This window comes from Procambarus clarkii, chromosome 89 (genome assembly GCF_040958095.1).
Source record: "Procambarus clarkii isolate CNS0578487 chromosome 89, FALCON_Pclarkii_2.0, whole genome shotgun sequence".
In the NCBI taxonomy this organism is placed as follows: domain Eukaryota; kingdom Metazoa; phylum Arthropoda; class Malacostraca; order Decapoda; family Cambaridae; genus Procambarus; species Procambarus clarkii.
The window spans coordinates 7,925,991-7,948,560 of record NC_091238.1 but is presented as its reverse complement, the minus strand read 5'-3'; the positions used below and the strand labels follow the sequence as shown (position 1 = coordinate 7,948,560).

At 46.2% G+C, this 22,570-nt stretch overlaps 1 protein-coding gene across 1 annotated transcript in view; it reads right to left on the bottom strand.

Annotated features, from left to right (window-relative positions):
• Liprin-beta (liprin-beta) overlaps window positions 1-22,570 on the bottom strand; it is a 49,896-nt gene that overhangs the window by 11,546 nt on the left and 15,780 nt on the right. Inside the window, 6 exon segments of the mRNA XM_069317823.1 lie at window positions 638-760; window positions 1,575-1,733; window positions 4,720-4,896; window positions 10,001-10,276; window positions 10,279-10,910; window positions 12,366-12,725. Of these exon segments, the coding sequence (XP_069173924.1) occupies window positions 638-760; window positions 1,575-1,733; window positions 4,720-4,896; window positions 10,001-10,276; window positions 10,279-10,910; window positions 12,366-12,725 (1,727 nt within the window).

The following is a 22,570-nucleotide window of genomic DNA, read 5'->3' as shown; positions in this document are numbered from 1 at the left end:
TTGCACTGTTTTACTGTACCAGTATTTAAATATTCACTGGGAGGGGGTATGTTGAGTTTAATGTTTGCTCTTTTGTATGATAATATGTTTGTGTCTAAGAGATGGCTTGAGTTTTATTCATCACGTTATATTCAGTCTGCCATTTGCAACTACATGGGGACTGGTTTATAAATAAAGAAAACCATAAGTCATCTCTACTGGGAATACCTAAACAGAAAATCAGTATAGCCAGGACACTATGCATTGAAAAGACCTTGTAGAAAGAAATACTGCACTGTAGAGTCGACCACCAGGTTGGAATGTTGTTAAGATAAAAGCCATCAATAAGGGGAAGTGTTTTCTCTATGCTATGCTTATTACTGAAGTATGGTAAGATAAAACATTAAATGATAAGATGCAAACCACTTTAGCATGGATAATAGCATTCAATTCACTTAGATTATCGGAAATTTCAACTCTGGCCTCAACAAGAAGAGACGGCTACCAACCTGGACATGGATTCTTACAACAAGGGTATGAGGATTCATGGCCTGGTTCACAGGACAGTGGTCTCATAATTTTAAGGCCTGAGTTCAAATCTCTTACAATCCAAGTGAATGAAACATGTTAGCCGGCAAGCAGTAAGGTAATACAATACCTGGTGACTAGGTGGTGGTGAATCTGGTGTGACCAGGAAGGAGTGAATAGGAGTGGAAGCAGCCGCGGGTGTCACGCTCCGGATGCTAGGAGTGCGTCCAATACAGGCACCAGACACTGCTGGCTGATCACACCACAACACAATTGGTACAACACATAACTAACATGCTCAGTACAAACACTATAGCAACACTACATGTAATACACGGACCATTCATTAAACAGGGTGCTGATGATATTATGACACATAAAGGCTAGCAGAGGAAGCTACTTATGTGACACATTCCATTAGTCTCAAATATAAGGTAACATCTCTTCCAATTTAAGGCTTATATCTAGTTAAACAAAATCATATGGAAACTAGAATTATTTAAACAGTAGGTATGAAGTTTTAAGAGTAACATGCTAAAGACGCAACATAAATTTACGAAGTTAACAACTTGTTTTGGAACTCATGTTGTAGTAACTGATCATAATAACCAAGGTTACTCAGGATACTGAAAAAAACCTAACTGATATGTAAAAGTAATATACATAAAATATACATATTTAAATCAATATGTAAACTATCTCTAGCTTGTCAAAACTTGAAATCATGAATAAATGTTAACAGATTCTATCATGATATAATGGCACACATCAGCAAAGTAGACTTCCTTTCATAAAATATTAATAATGAACAGTAATAAAGGCATTCTACTCCAACAAAGTTGGCCGGTAGGTTAATACCACAAAAACCAACAATGTCAAGTCTCATTTTAACAACAGCCAATGAAGCTTGCAGGTAAAGTGGACTTTTATTAGTACTCATCAGCAATAAATTACAATACTGTCAATAACATTTAAAAACACAACACAACACTTAGCTGAGCACATTGACATATACAGACTAAAAAGCATATACAAATAGAGTTAAAATAAAAATTGGATTTATGTACCTGTGCTTTGGCATGATCAGATTGATGATCCGATCGTCTAATTTTTTCTCGAAGATCAATATTTTCGCGTTCGTATGCAGCTTGACGGAGCTTCAAATTGCTTATTTCACTTACTAGTTCCAGACACTGCGTCTCCAAACTCGATCTTGCCATTGCTTCCTGTAGTTAACATAAATACTAAATATTGAAACTGAGAAAGAGGTAAAAAGATTCATTATACAATAGCTGTTCCAACATTTATCAGGATAATATTGTATACAAGGTACAGCAGAGTACAAAGATTCATTATGGAGTGAGAGTGAGTGTGACAGTGAAAGCATGAGTATGAGTGAGTGAGTGAGTGAGTGAGTGTACACACCTAGTTGTGTTTGCGGGGGTTGAGCTCTGGCTCTTTGGTCCCACCTCTCAACTGTCAATCAACTGGTGTACAGATTCCTTAGCCTATTGGGCTCTATCATATCTATATTTGAAACTGTGTATGGAGTCAGCCTCCACCACATCACTGCCTAATGCATTCCAATTGTTAATACTCTGTCACTGAAAAAGTTCTTTCTAGCATCCCTGTGGCTCATTTGGGTACTCAAGTCTCCACCTGTGTCCCCTTGTTCGCGTACCACCTATGTTAAAAAGTTTATCCTTATCTACCCTGTGAATTCCTCTGAGAATTTTGTAGGTACTATAGTGATCATGTCTCCTCTTACTCTTCTGTCTTCCAGTGTTGTGAGTGTGTGTGTGTGTGTGTGTGTGTGTGTGTGTTGTGTGTGTGTGTGCGTACACTCGCCTATTTGTGCCTGCAGGATTGAGCATTGACTCTTGGATCCCGCTTTTCTAGCCATTGGTTGTTTACAGCAATGACTCCGGTTCTATTTCCCTATCATATCTAGTTTTATACTGGGAATATGTGTGTGTGGGGGTGGTTAGTACCCCCAGACCCTACCCGGCAGGTAAACTAGCACGGGAAAGTTCAGACTCCCACACAACTGCTCGAGCAACTGCCAAATGACCCAGGACCTCCCCCAGGAACAACTGAAGGCGGGACTGCAGCTGCAGCAACACCCAGGAGGGAGAGACACGGAAGCTGTCCAAGAGTCCGAAAACGCATTGCCCGAAACGCATTGCGTAATAGTGGCTTTAGGCAGTGTATGTACTAGCTCTATCTATATATCAATCCATTAATGTAACATCACTTGTATGTATATACCTTACCTGAATAAACATCTGAATCTGAATCTGAATCTGAGTCCCACACAAGGCCCAGCCAAGTCCAAACCTGGGACAAAACCTGATAGGACTTCCTCCTGTTCCCCAGGAACCCGAACCTAGCAAGCTGGGAAAGAACCACACTCCTGATGAGCAAACAAGCAGACTGGCTGGGATCCCACACCAGCCAGTCGTCGAGGTAGACCAGAACCCAAACCCCTAGCATACGCAGACAGGTCATCATGACCTAGGTAAAATGAGGTGCCAGATTCAAGCCAAAAGGAAGGCAACAAAAGTGGTAAGCATGCCTCCCCACAACGAAACCTAACCGGTCCCTGAGCCCCAGATGAATCGGGACGTGCCAATACGCGTCCCTGAGGTCCAAAGACACCATCCAACACCCCAGCTCCAAGAGAAGCCGGACCTGGGACAGAATGGTCATCCGAAAGGAGGGGGGCAAGGAATCCAGCGGTTCAGACGGGACAAGTCCACAATGAACCGAAGATCCGCACAGTCCCGTTTCGGTACTGGAAACAAGCAGGAAATCCACCTGAGACACGAGGTCGTTTCAACCACTGCCCAAGTGTACCCACTCCAAGATGACCTGACGTAGCGAAGGGGAAGAAGCCTGCCCTGCCAGCCCCAAACCTCCCAAAGGAGGAGCTGCCACCTTAGACATCTACCTTTCTGGGTGCCTAACCCCAGTCGATGACAGATATGGAATACTCCCAAATACAAGGGGGGGGGGGGTTTCTATGAGCCATTGCTCCCTGCGCCTCTCTGAGGGGGGCCAGGCTTGTGGCTCGTGGTCCCCGGTAGGTAGAACTCCATTGATTAAGGTCCCAGACTAATATAGAGAATATCAGTCCGATAAGCTCCAGGGTGCCGAAGGGGATCACCACAGAAAAAACAATTATCACCTTGGCCAAATGTCAAAAAGCCTGAACGTCATTGTACACGTAAGAAGTTCCCAACCCTATTACCTAACAAAATTATTATTAGTGGAAGAACCTTAACACAAACTAGACACTCCAATGACAAGTACAAAGCAAAGAACAAATGTGGAAAAATTCCAGACATAACACGAGGAAAAGTAAGATAAACCAAACCCCAACATCAACACTCTTAACAGTGCCAACCTGCACAAGCAAGCAAGCCGTGTTGGGCAGTAGGCGGTGCTCAACACACAGCCATAACAAAGAAATATGACACCACCATCATGAAAATAAACGACATCTGGTGAAGGGCCAGAAAATACTGCAATGACCACTAAGTCATCTCATAACAGTACTGATGACAGAATGATGCCCACATATTAGACACCATGGTAATATTAAATCCTCAAAGGGTCTGCATGTCAAATTTTCATGTCATGGCTGAATGTCAGAGCAAACAACATACCAAATGCACTTTAGTCAGCTAGACACCTGGTTGAAAATACTGTATAATTATTGAAAAGTCTGCCTCAGTTTATATGGCAAAATATTGGCCTCAGAAGGCTAAATTGTGATTGAAGTGCTGAAGATGTATCTTAGATGTCCATCCTAGAACTCATTTGCAAGTTGCTGCTTGGCATGATATCAACATCTATCATCATTAAATAATTCACATACAAATGATTACCTTGCCATAGACCCGTCCACAAATAGCATTAATGTACCTTTTTTTCGAGGCACACCCTTATCACTAGCCACTCCACCACTGCTGGAAATATCAACATGATCTAGAAAATGTGATATGTACATTGGTGTGGAAGATAGATCTACAGGATAGAATAAGACGGTCACAAAGAGATGGCTTGTTGACAAGCACTCTACATCCAGTCAAAGTCAAATCTCTGATACATATGCTGTGTGTATATATGTTGACCTAATACACTCAAGTCTTGTATATTAAGTCAATTTATACTGAAGGGCATCTAGCTAGCAACTACCAGTCAACATACTTTCTGTAACTGTTCCTCAGACTTGTGCAGTTGGTCCTTCTTTTGTTGGAGGAGACTCTCCAGGTCTGCTATCTTCTCCGTCTGCGCCTCCACCTGCTCACTGAGGACCGTCACCTGAAGCTGCAAGGACTCCTTGTCACCCTCCAACCTGCTCACTCGCTCCTCCACAGAGCTGCCCTGCAACCCACACTTAATGAATTAACCACACAAATGGCATATACAGCAATATGAAACACACACAACAGCAACAACACCAGTCTAGTCGAAGTACGATAAAAAAAAATAATGAATTGGATAAACTAGACTAATATAATACACAGACAAATCACATTATCGTGATACAATATATGAATGAGAAAATCCACAGGAGCCGTGATGGGGGTTCGAATCTATGCGTTGGGTGTTCCCAGATGCACACTCTTGACTACACCACGACATGGTAAAAGAATTGCAACCTGGGGCACTACTGCACTCTCGAGGATTCCTGAAGCTTCCACTGAAGCCAAGCCAGGGTTTCCCACAACCCCCCCCCCCCCATGCACTCCGTCGTCTAGTAACTCAACCTCTGACGCTCCTCTTTTAACACACAGAGACTCACATTATCTGATATATCAAAAAGAAAATCCTGTTGATTTTGACCATATATCATATACTAGTATATATTATATATGACTGATCATATATCATTCACGACAATGTGATTCTCTGTGTATTGAAAGAAGAGCGTCAGAGGTAGAGTTACTGGACGACAGAGCCAGTGTGTGTGGGGGGGGATGTAGTCGTATAGAGCGTGCATCTGGGAACACCCAGCACATTAGGTTCGAATCCCCACCACGGCTCCTGTGGATTTTATTAGACTAATGTAATTTAAAGGAAATAATGCCACTATTCTATGCAATTAATTAAAACAAACAACTAAATACATTATTGAATTAAAACTAATAAAACATTAAGCACCAAATACAAATAACAGAGATTATATTAGTCTGAGAAGACAGGAAGAATGCATACCCTCAGTTTGGACACACACACACACACACACACACACACACACACACACACACACACACACACACGCACACACACACACACACACACACACACACACACACACACACGCACACACACACACACACACACACACGCACACACACACACACACACACACACACACACACACACACACACACACACGCACACACACACACACACACACACACACACACACACACACACACACACACACACACACACACGCACACGCACACGCACACACACACACACACACACACACACACACACACACACACACACACACACACGCACACACACACACACACAGCCCAGTAGGCTCAGGAATCTGTACATCAGTTGATTGACGGTTGAGAGGCAGGAACAACGGTTCCGGCAAATATTGCCGGAACAACCGTGGACATTTTCAAGAGGAAACTAGATTTATTCCTCCAAGGAGTGCCGGACCAACCGGGCTGTGGTGGGTATGTGGGCCTGCGGGCCGCTCCAAGCAACAGCCTGGTGGACCAAACTCTCACAAGTCGAGCCTGGCCTCGGGCCGGGCTTGGGGAGTAGAAGAACTCCCAGAACCCCATCAACCAGGTGCAACCCGTTCTCGCAAATTTAATAAGTCAATATTGACTTATAAAATATGTGCATAGGTGACATACTTAACATAATAGTTTCCCTTGAAAAGCTTCATAGAAAACACCGACCTTACCTAACCTACTTAGTATGTTAAGATAAGCATCTTATTGCTTCGTAATTACAATTATTACCTAACCTATAATAGGTATAGGTTAAGTAATAATTGTAATTACGAAGCAATAAGATGCTTATCTTAAGATACTAACAAGGTTAGGTAAGGTCGGTGTTTTCTATGAATCTTTTTAAGGGTATCTATTATGTTTAGTATATCACCTATGCACGTAGTTAATAAGTCAATATTGACTTTACGAATTTGCGAGAACGGGTTGCCAGGTATCAACCAGGACCAAAGACCCAGACCTCAACCCCCGCAAGCACAACTAGGTGAGTACACACACACACACACACACACACACACACACACACACACACACACACACACACACACACACACACACACACACACACACACACTGGGCCTTACGGCTGATTGGACAACGCTCGGGGATCGTAGTCCGAATAGCCCGGGTTCGATTCCCGGCGGAGGCGGAAACAAATGAGCAGAGTTTCTTTCACCCTGATGATTCGCTGTTCACCTAGCAGTAAATAAGTACCTGATAGTTAAGACAGCTATTACGGCCTACTTCCTGGGGATATGTGTGTGTGTGCGTGCGTGTGTTAGAGAAAAATGCATGTAGTAGACATAAGAAAAATAGACTGCCTAGGAAGGTGGGGACCAAGAGCTAAATAGCTCGAATCTGCAGACACAAATAATAAATACACACACACACACACACACACACATCTAACCCAATATATATTCAATAGTTACACATGCACCTTTTTTCAGATCACGCAGACTACTCATGCACTTTTAACTAAATTAATCAAAACTATGATGTCAGTATACGAAAACTACACAAAGCTAATACAAACATTAAACTTTGTGTAAGCATAGACCTCTGTCAAATCAGGTCATTCGACTTGCAGCGATGCGCACCCAAATTTGACAGTAAACAAGAGCATAGACATCATAAATAATAATAATAATAATAATATATTATTATTATTATTATTATTATTATAAAACGAAAATGATGGGGTGATGAGTTTTTTATATTATTATTTTCTACCACAAACGCGGCCACACATGAGACACATGTAATATATATATATATATATATATATATATATATATATATATATATATATATATATATATATATATATATATATATATATATATATATATATGTCGTACCTAGTAGCCAGAACTCACTTCTCAGCCTACTATGCAAGGCCCGATTTGCCTAATAAGCCAAGTTTTCATGAATTAATTGTTTTTCGATTACCTAACCTACCTAACTCAACCTAACCTAACTTTTTCGGCTACCTAACCTAACCTAACCTATAAAGATAAGTTAGGTTAGGTTAGGTAGGGTTGGTTAGGTTCGGTCATATATCTACGTTAATTTTAACTCCAATAAAATAAATTGACCTCATGCATAATGAAATGGGTAGCTTTATCATTTCATAAGAAAAAAATTTGAGAAAATATATTAAATCAGGAAAACTTAGCTTATTAGGCAAATCGGGCCTTGCATAGTAGGCTGAAAAGTGCGTTCTGGCTACTAGGTACGACATATATATATATATATATATATATATATATATATATATATATATATATATATATATATATATATATATATATATATATATATATATTATATATATATATATATATATATATATATATATATATATATATATATATATATATTATATATATATATATATATATATATATATATATATATATATATATATATATATATATATATATTACACAATGTCTAGTATTTGACTGGTAGACTCGTTGATCAGTGCAGCAACCAGGGGGCCTGGTCGGGGACCGGGCCGCGGGGACATTGAGCCTCGAAATCATAGCAAGGTAACCTTAAATGGATATTTTTGCAGTGGGTGAAAATATAATTGAATTCCCGTTTTGGGGAACAGGAAGCCTGTACTTAATCTTATCAAGTTCCCCCTAGAGACCTTAATCAACTAATCAACTTAATCTTCCGCCAGGATACAACCCACAGCAAGTGGCCTAACTTCCGGCTGGCAATTTACTACTATAGGTGAACAGAGGTATTAGGTGAACGGAAACATGTTAACCCATTTGCGTCCTGCCGAAGATTGAACCCTTTGATGTCCATAAAGAATGGAAAGGATGGGATTGAATCCAGGTCCCTGGATTGTGAGCCGAGAACGTAGACCACAGTAGCCTACCTGCAGGCCGCCTCGTAGCCTAACAAATTGCCTATTGAAATTGATAACTGACACACGTGTAATATTACAAATCAACAGAGACATGATTACATGTCTGGTCTCTGTGGTTGGTACAGTAATGAGTTAGTTCAGGTTTAGTTAGGCAAAGCTATAGTTGGTTAGGAATCTATATACATAACTCTGAACATGTGACAGTGTCAGACCACGGAGGAAAATTGAAACAGGAATTTCCTTAAGTAGTTTCGTATATTAATACATCTTCAGAAGGATATTAATACATCTTCAGAAGGAGACTCCTTCTGAAGATGTATTAATATACGAAAGTACTTAAGGAAATCCCTGTTTCAATTTTCCTCCGTGGTCGGACACTGTCACATTTTTAATCACGTGTTTATTTTTCGTGATTTACACACATAACTAAACATGCGTAACACAACGGGAAACACTCGCACACACACACACCTGGTAACACACACACACCTGGTAACACACACACACCTGGTAACTGGAACAATACGTACTGAAGATTGGTTTCATCCGAGCTGCCACTAAACACTGATACATAACAGTATATCTACACCTTGGCGAGACACACGACTACAACAAAAGCTGGTTAAGAACACGTATATATATACTGGGGGTGTGTGTGAGTGTCCCCCCCCCCCCCCCCCCCCCAGTAGAGCTCGCCTGTGTGCCCGGCGCCTCACTCAACATCGCGGGTGCCACAGTGCTCGGCCTCAACCTCACAGCAGCAACATACAACACCAATATTTACACTGAGAATATGCAGGCTATTATCTCAATGATTCGCTACTGCTGCGTTTGAATAATCTGAAACATTTATCTCGGTGTGAGGTAAAATATAGTTCAATGTTGCTTCCCATGTTGATATTTTTGTTGTACGTGTTGCCAAGAAAGTTTCCTTTTAAGAGGTGAGCTGAACTGTGAAGATGGGTCAGCCCAAGTGTATGATGCCACATGATGCCCAATGTTAAGACCACATCACCACCACCTTCCAGCCGGCCACACCAGCCTCCCTAGCCTCTTGTCTACATCATATTACTCTCATAGTTGTCTCCTCCCATCGCTAAAATGTATAATCATTGAATTATCTTTCCTTTCAAGCTAATAATCTGCAGTTGTGCCACAAATTCCTCAAACTATTTGCAGTAACGCTTACTTCTGGTGGGGTGGGTGGGTGTGTGCGCGGCTGGAGGGTGAGTGTGAGGTTGGAGAGTGAGGTTGGAGAGTGAGGTTGGAGTGTGAGGTTGGAGTGTGAGGTTGGAGAGTGGGTGTGAGTGTGGGCATCAGTGTAGGCGACACATACCGGCGGGGAGTGGCAGCTCCACAGTGTGATGTAGTCAGAGTCGAGGCGTGGGAGTGGGCGGCTCCGCTGGGGGGTGGCGAGGCGTCCACCCACCTTGGCTGTGCAGGGCAGCGCCAGGCGAGTGTTGCTGCAGTAGTCGTGACTTGAGAGTGAACTTAACGACCCGAGCGGGTTACAGTGCCTACAGCAAGACGGTGACGACCTCCCGCTGTCGGCCGACGTGTGGCCTCTGTTCCGTCGGTCGCGGGAGAGTTCTCGTGCGGCCTGCAGGTGTGGTGGTGGTGGTGGTGAGGCTGCAGGTGGTGCAGGTGGGCGTGCTGAAGGCCCTCGTGGTAGCTGTGTCGGTGGTGGTGATGGCGCTCGTCGCAGGAGTCGTAGCCGGGCTCGTCGTCGTCACACCAGCAGGAGGGAGAGTCACACGGGTGTTGGTGAGGGAGGCGAGGAGTGAGGTGGTGGTGGTGGTGGTGACTGTGCTGGTGAAGGCTCGACACCGACCCCCGCTCACACGACGAGTCTCGCCCACTCCTCTCCACGGAGGAGTCTCGTGACCGTCGGTGAGCCACCAGCTCTCGACACGGAGAATATAAACGATCCCTGAGGCCGTCCCTGGAGTCCCTGAGACCGTCCCTGAGACCGTCCCTGACGGGTCTGTGGGGCAGCAGGTCTCCGGCCTCCAGGGTCCTGGGGCGCGGCGCGGGAGGCGGCCGGGTATACTGACGGTGTCGGTGCGTCGACGCTCCGACGCCTTCCTCTCCAGACTCTGGCGGTGTGGCCAGAGTGGCCCTCAAGGAGTGGGTGCGGTGGTCCGGAGGAGTGGCCAGGCGGGTGACATGGCCCTCCAGCAGGCCAGTCAACATGGGTGATCCTCGCACCCATTCAAAGTCTTCGTTCCCAGATACTGAAGCTTCTCCTGAGGGAAGGAGATGATGATGATGTGTTGTGTGCAGCCTAGACCAGCCACACTATAGCGTGTGGCTCCATAACCTCATACACCCACACTCATCAACACGGCTCTCACACAACCACCCAAGTTTATGAGTACACTCACACCCAACATGTTTACTATCGTAAACTTATCCACAGCAACTGCCCAGGTCCAGAATTTCAAGAAACATTCCCAGACGCTAGATTTTAACATTTATGTTATTTTTCGGACAGCAGGTTTGTGAAGACGGTGTGCGAGACGGGCGGTGTGTAGGGAATGGTCCCCCAATGACGGGGACAGGAAGCCTGTCAGGCTGATCAACGTGCCCCCCCCCACCCTTGGGTCACCCATTCACCTTTCCCCAGAATGCCACCCTTAACAACTGCCTACCACCCGGCTATGTATTTACTGCTAGGTTAACACAGCAATTATGTGACAAGAAACGAGGCCCACACGTCTCTGTCCTACAGAGGGAATCGAACCCGAGACCTTCGATCGTGGTGACCACTACCACCTGATGTACAAACATCTCAACAGTTGTGTGGGACACCTCCTTGTCCCATCACAATGTATATGATACCACTTTAGCTCAACGTATATAAACACAATATTAAGTAAGTGACACTTGTATGGATACACTTGCCACAAGACCTCAATGTACTCACTTCCCCGTAAGGCCGTGTACCTCAGTGGCCACATGATATTTGGGACATAAGATACCTTCGAGTTGTCCGGCTATTAAAAGTCAAATCCGAAAGGTGTGTGTGTATATCCCACCCCACCTTCACTATCCATGTTCTTACTCAATATGACGTCTAGCCATGTACTAGTACACTTACTATCCTCGTAGTTCCTCACCCTGCACCGCTACACACACTAAAATGTTCAAAGATATGCAACAAGGCTGGTTCGTGAGCTGATGGGCTTGAGCTACTAGGAAAGACTGCGGGAAGTGGACCTCGCCGCACTAAGCGAGAGCAATGACAATTAGAATGTGAGATTCTAATTCTAATTGATTCTAATTGTAACCTGCTGGATCCCTGCTGGATACCTGCGGGACACGTGCATGACACATGCCAGGGCTTGGGACACGTGAGGAACAATAACAAGGACCATGGGACACGTGAAATAATAGCAAGCACATATGGGACACGTGTAGAGCAATGTCCTGAAACACATGTTGGACACCAAAGAGAAACTGGGATATATTTAGGATAATAACATTATTGGACACAATAAGATAAACAGACGTCTAGGACACGTGGTAGGACAATTAATACGGTCTGGCTCATGAGGGATGAAGTTGTGGGACATGCGAGGGTGGTGGGACACAGCGTAGTGGGACAGTAGGGACACTAAGAGGGGGTCTGGGACAAGGGATGACGGGGGAAGGGGTGGGGGGACTACTGAAGCAGTCTCAACAGTGGTAGTCTCCATCACCTTTCATAGACTGAGCCGAGCGTCGGCGTCGGCGTCTGGCGGAGTCCTCGGAGGTGGCGCCGGAGGACACGTCAGAGAGGTCCTCGGAGTCCTCGTGTCTGGAGGAGGCCACGGCTGCCCCGGCGGCGCCCGACCCGTAGCCCGAGGAGGTCGTGGAAGCCAGCGCCGTGTAGGAGCCGCCCAGTCTGGTGGCGGCAGTCAGGCCGCCCCCGTAGGCCGCCCCAGCAGCCAGGCCCCCGCCCAGGCGCGAGGTCGACCCGCTCAGCCCACTGGTCGACCCCAGCAGGCGGGGCGTGGGCGAGGTGGGTGGGGCAGCGTGGGCGAGGGTCCCACGCCCACTCCCCCCATACACACCCTCACCTGTACATGTGGCAACTGTCACAATCCACCACTATTATGTCAACACACACACACACACACTACCCACTGGGCCAGGAGAGAGACTTCAAAAGGTCTCACAACCGGATGTTCTACTGAAGTTACATGGAGTGGGAGGCGTCCAGCTCGTGCCCAACTCCAGTGTGTACTTGTATATGTGACTTTGCCTGAGCGGGTATCGGGTACAATTTGGATTTCGGCATGAGTTAGATGCCCTCTACTCCGAGTAAGTTGGGTATAACATCAGGCTGTGAAACTTTAGAAGCATACTCTAGGAACTTTTAGTATTTAGAAATACTATGCGTATTTTAGTTTGATTTTGGTACATAATATATCATCAATAAGGGATTTTTTAAAGGACAATCGGAATGTTTGACACAACGTACACATTAGTTTCAAATCATATGAATTATAATGAATTTAAAACTATACTCCCATAATATTTTTACAGTGAAAATAATGGCCAAATCTAGTAGCCACAAACATATCAAGAGAAAACTGAATGGGTAAATAATGGGGCGTCAAGGATGCTTGTGGTGGTCAACTAAAGCTTCACTTGACAACCGTGAAGCGTCTCTTGACATGTTGAGGTTGTGTGAGAAGTGCAACACAGTGAGCAATGTAGGTTATGTGAGGCGTCTGTAAACATGGACACTACATGCAGGCGTGGCTCTCACCGCCGCGCCCGTGACAGCTGACTAACTCCCAGGTACCTATTTACTGCTAGGTAACAGGGGCATAGGGTGAAAGAAACTCTGCTCATTGTTTCTCGCAGGCGCCGGGAATCGAACCCGGGACCACAGGATCACGCGCCCAGCGTGCTGTCCACTCAGCCACCGGCCCCTAGGTGCGTACTCACCTAGTTGAGCTTGCGGGGATTGAGCTCTGGCTCTTTGGTCCCGCCTCTCAACCGTCGGTTTAACAGTTTAAATTGATATTGTTTAAATTGTTATTGATTTAAAATTTATATTGATGACTATATAAATAACCTATAACCCCCCAGAATGTGTAAGGAAAGCGATTTGTGAGAATTTTAAATCATACAGTCCACTTTAAACATCAAACAGTTTACTATCGAAAAAACATAAATTAACGTAAATTATAAATTACTATATAAATTAATATAAACTAAACAAGTATAAATCTCACAGGTCAAGTCCCCACAAAGGTTAGTTTATTGAATATTAGGGAAAAGTTGGGTCGACGCCGCTGTGAATATTAGGGAAAAGTTGGGTCGACGCCGCTGTGAATATTAGGGAAAAGTTAGGTCGACGCCGCTGTGAATATTAGGGAAAAGTTGGGTCGACGCCGCTGTGAATATTAGGGAAAAGTTAGGTCGACGCCGCTGTGAATATTAGGGAAAAGTTAGGTCGACGCCGCTGTGAATATTAGGGAAAAGTTGGGTCGACGCCGCTGTGAATATTAGGGAAAAGTTAGGTCGACGCCGCTGTGAATATTAGGGAAAAGTTAGGTCGACGCCGCTGTGAATATTAGGGAAAAGTTGGGTCGACGCCGCTGTGAATATTAGGGAAAAGTTGGGTCGACGCCGCTGTGAATATTAGGGAAAAGTTAGGTCGACGCCGCTGTGAATATTAGGGAAAAGTTGAGTCGACGCCGCTGTGAATATTAGGGAAAAGTTGGGTCGACGCCGCTGTGAATATTAGGGAAAAGTTGGGTCGACGCCGCTGTGAATATTAGGGAAAAGTTAGGTCGACGCCGCTGTGAATATTAGGGAAAAGTTAGGTCGACGCCGCTGTGAATATTAGGGAAAAGTTAGGTCGACGCCGCTGTGAATATTAGGGAAAAGTTGGGTCGACGCCGCTGTGAATATTAGGGAAAAGTTGGGTCGACGCCGCTGTGAATATTAGGGAAAAGTTGGGTCGACGCCGCTGTGAATATTAGGGAAAAGTTGGGTCGACGCCGCTGTGAATATTAGGGAAAAGTTGGGTCGACGCCGCTGTGAATATTAGGGAAAAGTTGGGTCGACGCCGCTGTGAATATTAGGGAAAAGTTAGGTCGACGCCGCTGTGAATATTAGGGAAAAGTTAGGTCGACGCCGCTGTGAATATTAGGGAAAAGTTGGGTCGACGCCGCTGTGAATATTAGGGAAAAGTTAGGTCGACGCCGCTGTGAATATTAGGGAAAAGTTAGGTCGACGCCGCTGTGAATATTAGGGAAAAGTTAGGTCGACGCCGCTGTGAATATTAGGGAAAAGTTGGGTCGACGCCGCTGTGAATATTAGGGAAAAGTTAGGTCGACGCCGCTGTGAATATTAGGGAAAAGTTGGGTCGACGCCGCTGTGAATATTAGGGAAAAGTTGGGTCGACGCCGCTGTGAATATTAGGGAAAAGTTGGGTCGACGCCGCTGTGAATATTAGGGAAAAGTTAGGTCGACGCCGCTGTGAATATTAGGGAAAAGTTAGGTCGACGCCGCTGTGAATATTAGGGAAAAGTTAGGTCGACGCCGCTGTGAATATTAGGGAAAAGTTGGGTCGACGCCGCTGTGAATATTAGGGAAAAGTTGGGTCGACGCCGCTGTGAATATTAGGGAAAAGTTAGGTCGACGCCGCTGTGAATATTAGGGAAAAGTTGGGTCGACGCCGCTGTGAATATTAGGGAAAAGTTAGGTCGACGCCGCTGTGAATATTAGGGAAAAGTTAGGTCGACGCCGCTGTGAATATTAGGGAAAAGTTAGGTCGACGCCGCTGTGAATATTAGGGAAAAGTTAGGTCGACGCCGCTGTGAATATTAGGGAAAAGTTGGGTCGACGCCGCTGTGAATATTAGGGAAAAGTTGGGTCGACGCCGCTGTGAATATTAGGGAAAAGTTAGGTCGACGCCGCTGTGAATATTAGGGAAAAGTTAGGTCGACGCCGCTGTGAATATTAGGGAAAAGTTGGGTCGACGCCGCTGTGAATATTAGGGAAAAGTTGGGTCGACGCCGCTGTGAATATTAGGGAAAAGTTAGGTCGACGCCGCTGTGAATATTAGGGAAAAGTTAGGTCGACGCCGCTGTGAATATTAGGGAAAAGTTAGGTCGACGCCGCTGTGAATATTAGGGAAAAGTTAGGTCGACGCCGCTGTGAATATTAGGGAAAAGTTGGGTCGACGCCGCTGTGAATATTAGGGAAAAGTTAGGTCGACGCCGCTGTGAATATTAGGGAAAAGTTGGGTCGACGCCGCTGTGAATATTAGGGAAAAGTTAGGTCGACGCCGCTGTGAATATTAGGGAAAAGTTAGGTCGACGCCGCTGTGAATATTAGGGAAAAGTTAGGTCGACGCCGCTGTGAATATTAGGGAAAAGTTAGGTCGACGCCGCTGTGAATATTAGGGAAAAGTTAGGTCGACGCCGCTGTGAATATTAGGGAAAAGTTAGGTCGACGCCGCTGTGAATATTAGGGAAAAGTTAGGTCGACGCCGCTGTGAATATTAGGGAAAAGTTGGGTCGACGCCGCTGTGAATATTAGGGAAAAGTTGGGTCGACGCCGCTGTGAATATTAGGGAAAAGTTAGGTCGACGCCGCTGTGAATATTAGGGAAAAGTTGGGTCGACGCCGCTGTGAATATTAGGGAAAAGTTAGGTCGACGCCGCTGTGAATATTAGGGAAAAGTTAGGTCGACGCCGCTGTGAATATTAGGGAAAAGTTAGGTCGACGCCGCTGTGAATATTAGGGAAAAGTTGGGTCGACGCCGCTGTGAATATTAGGGAAAAGTTAGGTCGACGCCGCTGTGAATATTAGGGAAAAGTTGGGTCGACGCCGCTGTGAATATTAGGGAAAAGTTAGGTCGACGCCGCTGTCACCAAACTTGTCTAATTTTGTTAGATTGTTCTTCACTTGGGAAGTTAAATTTCTAAACTTCCTTCCCACGAAAATAACTAGGAAATAATAATGATTCCTGCCATATCCATCCACCTGACCTCTCTCTCTCTCTCTCTCTCTCTCTCTCTCTCTCTCTCTCTCTCTCTCTCTCTCTCTCTCTCTCTCTCTCTCTCTCTCTCTCTCTCTCTCTCTCTCTCTCCCCTTCTCTCTCTCTCTTTCTCTCTCCCCTTCTCTCTCTCTCTTTCTCTCTCCCCTTCTCTCTCTCTCTTTCTCTCTCCCCTTCTCTCTCTCTCTCTCTCTCTCTCTCTCTCTCTCTCTCTCTCTCTCTCTCTCTCTCTCTCTCTCTCACCGCTCTCTCTCTCTCCCTCTCTCTCTCTCTCTCTCTCTCTCTCTCTCTCTCTCTCTCTCTCTCTCTCTCTCTCTCTCTCTCTCTCTCTCTCTCTCTCTCTCTCTCTCTCTCTCCCCTTCTCTCTCTCTCTTTCTCTCTCCCCTTCTCTCTCTCTCTTTCTCTCTCCCCTTCTCTCTCTCTCTCTCTCTCTCTCTCTCTCTCTCTCTCTCTCTCTCTCTCTCTCTCTCTCTCTCTCTCTCTCTCTCTCTCATTATATATGTATATATATGTGTATATATATATATATATATATATATATATATATATATATATATATATATATATATATATATATATATATAGGGAGAGAGAGAGAGACAGGGGGGGGGGGGTACAATATTAGGGTGATGCGTGTTACAATTAAGCCTCTGTGGCTAATTAGGCTGGCCTCTCCTGCCCACTGCCATACCCACACTGAGTCTAGCCCTCCGCCTCCCTCCTGCCCAGGTGTTGGCACCACACCCACCAACACATCCCCAAAATTAGATCAGCACCCTCCTCCTCCTCCTCCTGCCTCTGGGGCACACTGCCCACCTCGGGGGAGTTCAAGGCACACCCTACCCACCGCGGGCAGGGGGAAGGGGAGGCATCGCTCGGCACCAAACCTGTCGTTGAGATCGTAACCTGGTCACAGGAGTGACGCGACTCACGCTTAATTGGGACAGTTTGGTGGGTGGCGGCGGCGGCGGAACGTTTGGTGTCACAGTGGCCGGGGCCAGTGTTGACTTTGTCACTTGTCACAACCTTCACTTACACATTATGTTGGTGGTGGAGTGCCACATCACGAGGGCCAGTTACAGCCAACTACTCCCTCCCTCCCAGGGCAGGCAGGGAGCTGGCACCCCGGCACCACCTAGATGGTGCCGGGGTGCCTAGTAAGACTAGTAAGCTACTAGTCTTATTAAGCCTTCCCCCCCCCCCCTAACATCTAGGTCAACCAATGACCTGTCCCGAACGCAACCTACAAGTGCCTAGCTCCCGGGTAACGATTTCCTGCTAGGTGAATAGAAGCATCAGGTGTAAGTTGCTCGGTTACACTGAACACAACGCACCACAGCCAGGTTATATTTCCTCACAGATGGTACTGGTGTTTGGAGTCAAGTGAGAAGGACTCACCATAAGGAAGTGTGAGCGTCGGGGCCCACACTCTACACTCATGACGTCTTCATTCACCACACATTACACAAGCGGTGTGAGGCGACGATAGCTTTAATGGGCAGTCAATAATTCCTTATGGAGACGTATATATTAGACTATCGTATCGGACGGTAACGAGAGCCGAGATGACCAGATTCACGGCCCATACCCAGATTTACATTAAGGGACCAGATTCACGGCCCATACCCAGATTTACATTAAACGACCAGATTCACGGCCCATACCCAGATTTACATTAAGCGACCAGATTCACGGCCCATACCCAGATTTACATTAAACGACCAGATTCACGGCCCATACCCAGATTTACATTAAGCGACCAGATTCACGGCCCATACCCAGATTTACATTAAACGACCAGATTCACGGCCCATATCCAGATTTACATTAAGGGACCAGATTCACGGCCCATACCCAGATTTACATTAAACGACCAGATTCACGGCCCATACCCAGATTTACATTAAGCGACCAGATTCACGGCCCATACCCAGATTTACATTAAACGACCAGATTCACGGCCCATACCCAGATTTACATTAAGCGACCAGATTCACGGCCCATACCCAGATTTACATTAAACGACCAGATTCACGGCCCATACCCAGATTTACATTAAGCGACCAGATTCACGGCCCATACCCAGATTTACATTAAACGACCAGATTCACGGCCCATACCCAGATTTACATTAAGCGACCAGATTCACGGCCCATACCCAGATTTACATTAAACGACCAGATTCACGGCCCATACCCAGATTTACATTAAACGACCAGATTCACGGCCCATACCCAGATTTACATTAAACGACCAGATTCACGGCCCATACCCAGATTTACATTAAACGACCAGATTCACGGCCCATACCCAGATTTACATTAAACGACCAGATTCACGGCCCATACCCAGATTTACATTAAACGACCAGATTCACGGCCCATACCCAGATTTACATTAAACGACCAGATTCACGGCCCATACCCAGATTTACATTAAACGACCAGATTCACGGCCCATACCCAGATTTACATTAAACGACCAGATTCACGGCCCATACCCAGATTTACATTAAACGACCAGATTCACGGCCTATACCCAGATTTACATTCAGCGTCCAGATTCACAACTAGATTTATGAAGGAAATTCCGACTTGTTCAGCAAAGCCTGCATTCCGGCCTATTCATTATTATCCAAATTAATGGTGTGTTTGTGGGGGGAAATTTGATTGGGAAATTTGGCCTAGTTAATTCCAACCATTAGTTTTACTCGGGACAAAAACTTGATGGGGTTCTGTATCTGACCTACTGGGGTTGGTCTCCCCCACTCTCCATAACCTCTCCTCAACACACCACAAGACATTTTGATATCTTAATAATGACTAAGTGTGGAGCAAGTCTTAACCCCCTTCAAAACACACACACACACACACACACACACACACACACACACACACACACACACACACACACACACACACGAACTGAACCTAACGACACTAGAGAAAAGAAGGGAGAGGAGATATGATAGGGACATATAAAATACTCAGGGGAATTGATAAAGTGGAAATAGATGAAATGTTCACACGTAATAATAACAGAACGAGGGGACATGGGTGGAAACTGGAAACTCAGATGAGTCACAGAGATGTTAGGAAGTTTTCTTTTAGCGTGAGAGTAGTAGAAAAATGGAATGCACTTGGGGAACAGGTTGTGGAAGCAAATACTATTCATACTTTTAAAACTAGGTATGATAGGGAAATGGGACAGGAGTCATTGCTGTAAACAACCGATAGCTAGAAAGGCGGGATCCAAGAGTCAATGCTCGATCCTGCAAGCACATATAGGTGAGTACATATAGGTGAGTACACACACGATTGTGTTAGGGGACCTGGCGGCTGAGTGGACAGCGCTCCTGGGTCGTAGTCCTATTAAGGATCCGGGTTGGATTCCCGGCGGAGGCGGATACAAATAGGCATATTTTCTTTTACCCTAGTGCTCTGTTCACCTAGAAGTAAATAGATACCTGGGAGTTAGACAGCTATTACGGACTCTTTCCCGGGGAAGTGTGTGCGCGCGCGCGTGTGTTAGAAATATATGTAGGAGATATAATAGAGGAAAAATAGATTGGTTAGAAAGACGGGGTCCAAGAGCTAATAGCTCGATTCTACAGACACAAATAGCAAAAAATAAACAGAGGTGTGCGGGCGGAGGTAACCTAACAGCTTTAGAACCTGGGGTTCTAGGCCTATATCCCAACCTGACAAATATTGCAAATGCACCTCATGGGAAGAAGTGAATGTATGGGAATGAATAAACAATAATGTCGAACCTAACAAAACCGGCCTCCCAACCCGGGGGGCCTGGTTAGGGGGCCGGGTTAGGGGTCCGGGTTAGGGGTCCGGGTTAGGGGACCGGATTAGGGGGCCGGGTTAGGGGCCGGATCAGGAGAAGGAGAAGGTACCAAGTTTGCGAGGCGGATCCGGGGCGGGGGAAGACATGCCTGGGCCGGGCCTCAACACGCAACCCAACCCTCCAAGGATCAACCTAGGAACAAGTGTAGGGGAATTAAGACTATCGAGATGTAATTGTGAGGTGCGTGATGCCTGGTGCAGAGGAGGGGTTCGGCACCAGGAGAGTGAGGGCCAGAGTACCCACAAGGACATTATACGAGTGTGTGTGACGGAGCTCAAGCACTAGTAAACAATCCTTACCTCTGACGTCAGCTTATCACCGCCACAATCAATACCTCTCCTATGCTACACATTTACTACACACACAATATGCATTCGAATATTAATTACGAGGGCGTGAGCGGCGAGGCTCAGTGTGGCCGCATGTGGGGCTGGAGGCCGAGGGTATACACCCAAACACGTTGTTCTGGTCAGGCAAGAGGCTACCACAACCCTACGCTGCCCCCCTCCACAACTGTCACGGCCACACACATGCCACTGGCACTGACTGCTCCGGCCACACATGCCACTGGCACTCCCCATCTGCCCTTCCCCCCCACACACACACCCACCCACCCACGCCTGACAAACCCATCACGTCCGCCCATCAACCCCCCCCCCCATTCTCCCGCCCAATTTGAAATCTTATTTTCATCATAATTTCTACCGGATAAGATCAACACGGGCAGGTGGTGGATGACGGTGTCTGTGTACTGTTGTAGTGATACTATGTACCGCCTGCTGCCTCCCTCACCCATCACTTGAACTAGCTTCTAAGTCTTGTCTCCAATACCTAGCCACACACCATCCCTTGTTCACCCATACCCCACACACCACCAGTGTCCCCCATACACCACCGGTGTCCCCATACACCACCAGTGTCCCCATACACCACCAGTGTCCCCATACACCACCAGTGTCCCCACACACCACCACTGTCCCCCATACACCACCAGTGTCCCCATACACCACCAGTGTCCCCATACACCACCAGTGTCCCCATACACCACCAGTGTCCCCATACACCACCAGTGTCCCCACACACCACCACTGTCCCCCATACACCACCGGTGTCCCCATACACCACCAGTGTCCCCATACACCACCAGTGTCCCCCATACACCACCGGTGTCCCCATACACCACCAGTGTCCCCCATACACCACCGGTGTCCCCATACACCACCACTGTCCCCCATACACCACCAGTGTCCCCATACACCACCAGTGTCCCCATACACCACCAGTGTCCCCATACACCACACGTGTTACAGGTTTAGCTTCACCGGACAAGCTAGACACGACCACTATTGCCACATTTTCTATCACTAACATTACGGGGGTTGGTGGTGGTACCTGCTTGGTACCTGCTTGATGGGGTTCTGAGAGTTGTTCTCCCCAAGCCCGGCAGTGAGAGGTGTGAGTATATGATTGAGAGGCGTGAATGTAGGAGTGAGAGGTGTGAGTGAGAAGTGTGAGTGTAGGAGTGAGAGGCGGCGTCACCCACACCCTGAACACACAATGATGCTACCAACTCCAGTAACAACATGGGAGATGTACACCAGCTTCCTCACCTGTATTGATCAACCCCATCCATCCAGAGGTCCACGTCTCCCTTGGGGGAGTAATTGATTGATTTACCATTAATTGGCTCGGAAGCCTAATTATAATTTCTAATGAAGTTTGCTACCCTACGAACCCGAGATACGAAATTAAATTTTCCTCTCCTGTGTGGCCTTGGTGAGTCTTATATACGAGAGATATCAGTTTGGAACTGTATTTGGCGCAGTGATCCCTCTTATATCATTGTTTGTTTATACTCGGCCTCCCCTACTGGTGGACTATCCTGGTGGACTATCCCTGAGGACACTGGAGCTTGGAGGTGGTAGTGGGGATGATAGTCGTGTTGATAGTGATAGTTACAATGTGAGGGGTGAGTGGGGGGTGGGGGGAGGGGGGCCAGTAACCTTGGCCTAGATTATTGATTGGCAACAACGTTTCCGCTACTCAG